This window comes from Lipotes vexillifer, unplaced genomic scaffold (assembly GCF_000442215.2).
Source record: "Lipotes vexillifer unplaced genomic scaffold, Lipotes_vexillifer_v1.1 scaffold943, whole genome shotgun sequence".
NCBI classification, from domain to species: Eukaryota; Metazoa; Chordata; class Mammalia; order Artiodactyla; family Lipotidae; genus Lipotes; species Lipotes vexillifer.
This window is the reverse complement of record NW_006776793.1, coordinates 483,229-488,880: the sequence shown is the minus strand read 5'-3', so window position 1 is coordinate 488,880 and position 5,652 is coordinate 483,229. Positions and strand designations below refer to the sequence as shown.

Sequence of the window (5,652 nt, the reverse complement as noted above, 5' to 3'; positions counted from 1 at the left end):
AGCAGGAATCTGTTGAAAAGCACTGGCTCAGAGCCAGAAGGTTCAGACCAAGGAGAAAAGGAAGGGGGTGGGAAATGAAAACCAGGGGACTCGTTGAAATCTCCACAGAACAAATGGTTCTTCCACTAGGTCCCCTGCACTCAGTGCAAATTGCACGCAGGTAAAGGCTTCCCCACCCCCAGCAGAGGAGAAGCCACAGCAGCTCTGAGTAAGCCTTCAGTTTTAAACTATTATGGGAGACATGGAGAAAAGCAGCAGCATTTAAGAGAAAGACCTGCTAAGTCTGGAGAAAATGTAATTCAAGAACAGAGGATAAGACAAAGCTCTTGAATTTAAAAGAATGGTTTTAGGAATTGGTCGATGAACTCCTCAGAAAAAAATAATAGAAAAAACAGTCTGACAAATCCAACATCTAACTAAACAGAGAAAATGGAAGAGAACCAATTGTCAAGGAAATAATGGAGCATTTCCTAGAATTTAAGGCTATGTTCAGATTGAAAGGGCCTGTACCAACTAGGAAAAAGGATTGCATCCTCATGACTTTTCAGATCACCGAGGAAAAAGCTTTCATCCGTGACCCTAGATACACAGCACCTTCAAGACTCTGAGGGAAAATGGGTTTAAATCATCTTGTACACACAGCCTTACCGTCAACCAAATGTGCATGCAAGATAGACATTTCCATACGTGCAGGGAATCTGTTTATCTCACACTCTTCCTGAAGAAGTTACATTGAAAGTGTAGTTCAGCAGCATAAAGGAAAAGCCTGGCAAGAGAGTGACAGTGTGGTAGGATGGCCGCTGTGCAGTAAGGCCTAGAGCCCAGCCAGTCTGGTGCCACAGGTGGGAGCAGGCTTCTGAGGGTTGTCTCCAGGGGTCGCGTGTTCCGGGTGGTGTGACTGAGACTTGTGTCTGTTATCTATTACTCATACACACCACCCCAAAACGGCAGTTATTATTCTTAGTTTCTGTGGGGCAGGAACTCAAGAGAGACTTAGCTGGGCTCTTCTGGCCCAGGGTCTCTCATCATGTAGTCATATACCAGCCTGGATGCAGTCATCTGAAGGCTGACTGGGGCTGGGCATCTGCTTCTGTCGTGATTCACTCACGTGACTGCAGATTGGTCCTGGTTGGCCGGACTGCTGGGGTGACCTCAGACACCTGGGCTACCTGAGCTACGTGCAGGGCAAGAGATCCAAGAGAGATCCAGGCAGAAGCTCTTATTTTTTGTGACTTAACCTTGAAAGTCACACAGCATCACTTCCACCACACTCCTATAAATCGCTAAGCCTGGCACACATTCAAGGGAGGGGAATTAGACTCCACCTTCTGAAGGGACCATTTTACACATATTCTAAAACCACCACAAGAGCCTAGATGTTTTCCTCATCACACGGCACAGAGGTCATTGCTTTAAACCTGTACAGAAGAAAATAATCCTGGCATGCAACTAAGCTCTGTAGGAATGGTATTTATGGTCAAAATAATGGAATGCTTTTTCAGAATCAACCTATAAACAAGATTGCTGTGAGTACAGAAAGGAACATAAATGTTAACCTTGACAACGTAAAAGAGAATCACAGACAGAAGAGGTGCTCATACCTGTCAAAAATTTAGAATTTTCCATTAAAAGGATTTAATATAACACTAATTGAAATGTAAAGAATTTACTATTAACCTTTTTAGTGGCTTTCCTAGCTCATGCTGTAGCAAAATGGAAGATGATTTGGATGTTTTAAAATAGCAGTGAAAGAAAGGTGGGTCAGGGTTTCTTTCACAGCCTGAGGATGATCATAAACCTTAATAATGTTCTTCTCTCCTGACAGGTAGGTGGAATTAAAGACAAAGTGCTGGCAGCACACAGAGCGGGATTGAAGCGTGTCATTATTCCTCAGAGGAATGAGAAAGACCTTGAAGAAATCCCAGGCAATGTCCGGCAGGATTTAAGTTTTGTCACAGCAACCTGCCTGGATGAAGTTCTTAACGCAGCTTTTGATGGTGGCTTTACTGTCAGCACCAGACCTGGCCTCTTAAATAGCAAATTGTAAGCCCAGATCTCAACTTCTTAGAATTGTAAGTTATAAAGTGCCGAAAGGTACTGACAGGATGATTTTATTCACACCAGCAGGGGTAAGCAAAATGTCCCTAATTTGCGAAACTAATCGCAGCAGTAACAAACCTGACTCAAGTGGTGGCTGGTGTTTATTACAGAAATGTTAATAAATTGATTAAATGGGAATTGAATTCTTGTCTTGAATGGGCTCATTACTGTCCCTGGAAAGTTATGGAACAGTGGTTCTCTTGTGGTTCCAAACAGAAGCATCTGTATTACCTGAGAACTTATTAGACATGTAAAATTCTCAAAACCCACCAGCAGACCTTTCGAATCAGACTCTGGGGGTGGGACCCAATCTGCTTTACTAAGCCACCCAGATGATTCTGATGTGTAGTCAAGGTCAAGAACCATTGGTATAGACCGTTACCTTAGCAGATTCACCTGTAGACTTTATTGGCCCCTGAAAGCAATCAGAAGGGGAGCTGGGCAAAGGTGAAAATAATAGCCAACTATTAGTCTTTTTGGAAAATATTCAAGTGAAGCAAACTCTGTGATGAGGTCTACACATTCCTACCCTTCCTTTGCTGAGGGAAGCAGCAGAGTGGCGTGTGTTGGCCTACGTGACAGAAACATACTGGCCCTGAATGCCTGTCATCTTAGAAAAAAGTCCAGTCCCCAGAGGCAGGCAGCCATCCATCCTGGGATAGTCCCTACACTTGGTATCCTGATTCCTGCCACTTCCCCTTGTGTTGCTTGTTTGCCTGTGCCAATCCCCAGTTCTGGTAGCCTTTCTCCATGCCTCTCTTCTCCTGTGACTCAGATAACTATGAAGTTAGGCTCTTCTACTTACTAGCATTTGAACTTTCTGTATCTTAGTTTTCCTTACCTTTAAAATGCAAATAATTGTACTCATCAGTGTTACTGTGAAGATACAGTTAGAATGCAACACAAAATAACACGGAACAATTTCTAATCATTACTCCAGCCAGTAATGGACTTCAGAATCTTGTATTACAAAATATAACAACAGATATGTAAAGATACTTCGGAATTTCTTGGATAAGAATGGGATATACAAATTACCCAAATACTGTGCTCAGACCTGGCGGTAAAAATCGGAATGTGTTCTGGGAGGACAAGTGCAGACCTAGGGCCGTGGCCAGTGGGAGAGAGCAAGCACCGGGAGCTTGGAAAACATTTCATTGACTATCTTGTCACTACTGTGATTTTATTATTTCTGCACAATCGTCTTACAAGGTAGAAGAATCTACGATGTTAATTTGTTTTCAGCAACCAGAGGGAGTTAATCCATACCCACCTTGCTCTGCCGTGTCCCACCCAGCAGTGGCAACATAGCACACATTTAAAGAGTGGGAGTTATCTGTATTCTTCCTCAAGAGTCCTGAGTATGCAGTTTTGTACTTACTGGTCTGTGAACAGCAGTAGGGCATCTTCTGGGCCGTCTGGCTTTGAGCATGCCTTTCCTTACTAAAGGAGATGACTGAGAAAACCCATACATATATGAAATTAGCAGTATGACCTTCATTTCTCTAGCATTGTTTTTGGTTTTTTTAAGTCTGAGCTCTTTTATTCACTTTTTTTTAAAATTGTGGCAAAATAATTTACCATTTTAACTTAGAAGTGTGTAATTCAGGGTCGTTAATTACACTAATGTACAACCATCACCACTAGCTATATCCAAAACCTTTTCATCATCTTAAACTGAAACTCTGTATCCAATAAAAAGTAACTCCCCATTCCTCCATCCCCCAGACCCTGGTAGCCACTATTTTACTTTGTCTCTATGAATTTGCCTATTCTAAGTACCTTATGTAAGTGGAATATCTGCCCTTTTGTGTCTGGCATATTTCACTTAGCATGTCATCATTTATCCACGTTGCAGCATGTATCAGAATTTCCTTTCTTTAAGACTGATATTCCACTGCTGCACATGCCACATTTTATTCATTTATCTGTTGTTTCTACCTCTAGGCTGTTGTGCTGTGAACATGAACGTACAACTATCTCTTTGAGTCTGTTTTTCATTCTTTTGGAAATAATACACTTGAGGAACCACCCATGTTTCCCACCACAGCTACACCATTTGACATTCCCACCAGCAATACACAAAGGTTCCAATTTCTCCACATTCTTGCCAGCACTTGTTTTCATTATTGATAATGGCCATCCTAAAAAGGCCATTAAAGAAGCATCTCATGGTTTTGATTTGCATTTCCCTGATGACTAATGGTTGAGTATCTTTTTCTAGCACTGTTTTTAAGTGTTTCCCAAAGACCCCTTATCTATCAATCAATCAGTCAGCTAGGTTTTTTGAGAACTGCTAACTAACTTAAATTCCAATTCAGCAGGCCTACAGGTGAGGGCTTGGGAATCTGTGTATTTAACCAGCGCTCTCCACACTTTTGAAAACTCTGGGCTTTTAAAACTCTTCAAGTATTAAAACTATGTAAAGCTTTAAGTGCCTTGGTAATCAAATTTTACACTGCTTGAGGCACACGTTTACTTAGCTCTGCCCCTTCAGTGGTTTTCACTCGGCTCTGCCCCTTCTGTTTGAACCTTACTGTAAACCATGTCAGAGATTTACTGCTGTTAGTCACCTGCATACAGTGGAAGATGCCATCGGAGTTGAGTGACCCTATTTAACATCAGCCTACAAATCTTGGATCACTGTTAAGGTCTCCTGACTAAAAGAGTAGATTTAAAGTGTACTAAACATACCTGAATTTTTCTAAATAAGGGGAGGTGTGTGTGTGAGTGAAACCCACAGAATTTCCTTCTCTCCTTTTCTTCCTGGGACATCAGTCAAGATTTGCATTCTGGTCACAGCACAGATCCTCTTCATAAGAAGAGCGGGGTTGCAAACTCATTTCCATTTCCAGTGCCATCTGAGTTGCAGAGGCTGCTTGAAATGCAGAGGTTTCTGATTCCCATCATCTGAACACAAGTGACTAGTCATGTCTACCAAGAGGAGCTCCCAGCACTCGGTGACTGGTCCACATTTAAACCTTACCAAAGTCTACCATGTTGTGAGGTAACCAGCTGCTGAGGGTAGAGTGGGCTGACTTTGCATTTTCCTTTTATTGACCACTGAAATGAGAAAAACCTTCCTATAATTAAGGGGACCTGACACTAAGCCACAAAGAATGTTAATTTTGCCAATTCTTCTTCCAAATCCAAAAAGTTTATTTTGTCTGGGTCTATTTATTGGATGTAAACATCAAGAACTTTGTTTTTTTAATTAAGTGTAACGTGTTCAAGCTCACATTATTTTGGCCAAAATGCGCTGTATTTGAGTGCCCATCTTCATGAAAATTTTATCCAGCAGCTTAAAAAGACTACAAAAGTACAGTCATTATCCAGTTTGATGATTTATGATCCAATGCTATGCTTTTTTGTTTTAATAACATTTAGTGGATACTGCAATGAAAATTACAGTTACTAAAAAAATTTTTAAAGCACCAAAACAGGAAGGAAATACTAAAAGGATCTGAAGGGAAACAATAGGCAAATGCACTGAATGGCTATTGAAATGTCTTTAAACAGCTGTATCAAAAGTTTCTTTTTTAATGTAGGGAA

At 41.3% G+C, this 5,652-nt stretch overlaps 1 protein-coding gene across 2 annotated transcripts in view; it reads left to right on the top strand.

Annotated features, from left to right (window-relative positions):
• Positions 1-2,243, top strand: part of LONP2 (lon peptidase 2, peroxisomal) — a 98,785-nt gene extending 96,542 nt beyond the window's left edge. Inside the window, exon 15 of one of the 2 annotated variants that reach the window (XM_007450633.1) lies at positions 1,826-2,243. In XM_007450633.1, the coding sequence (XP_007450695.1) occupies positions 1,826-2,047 (222 nt within the window). In that variant the 3' untranslated portion in view covers positions 2,048-2,243. The remainder of the gene's footprint in view (positions 1-1,825) is intronic. The other variant, XM_007450634.1, reaches the window with a different exon arrangement.
• The last annotated feature ends 3,409 nt before the right edge of the window (positions 2,244-5,652 follow it).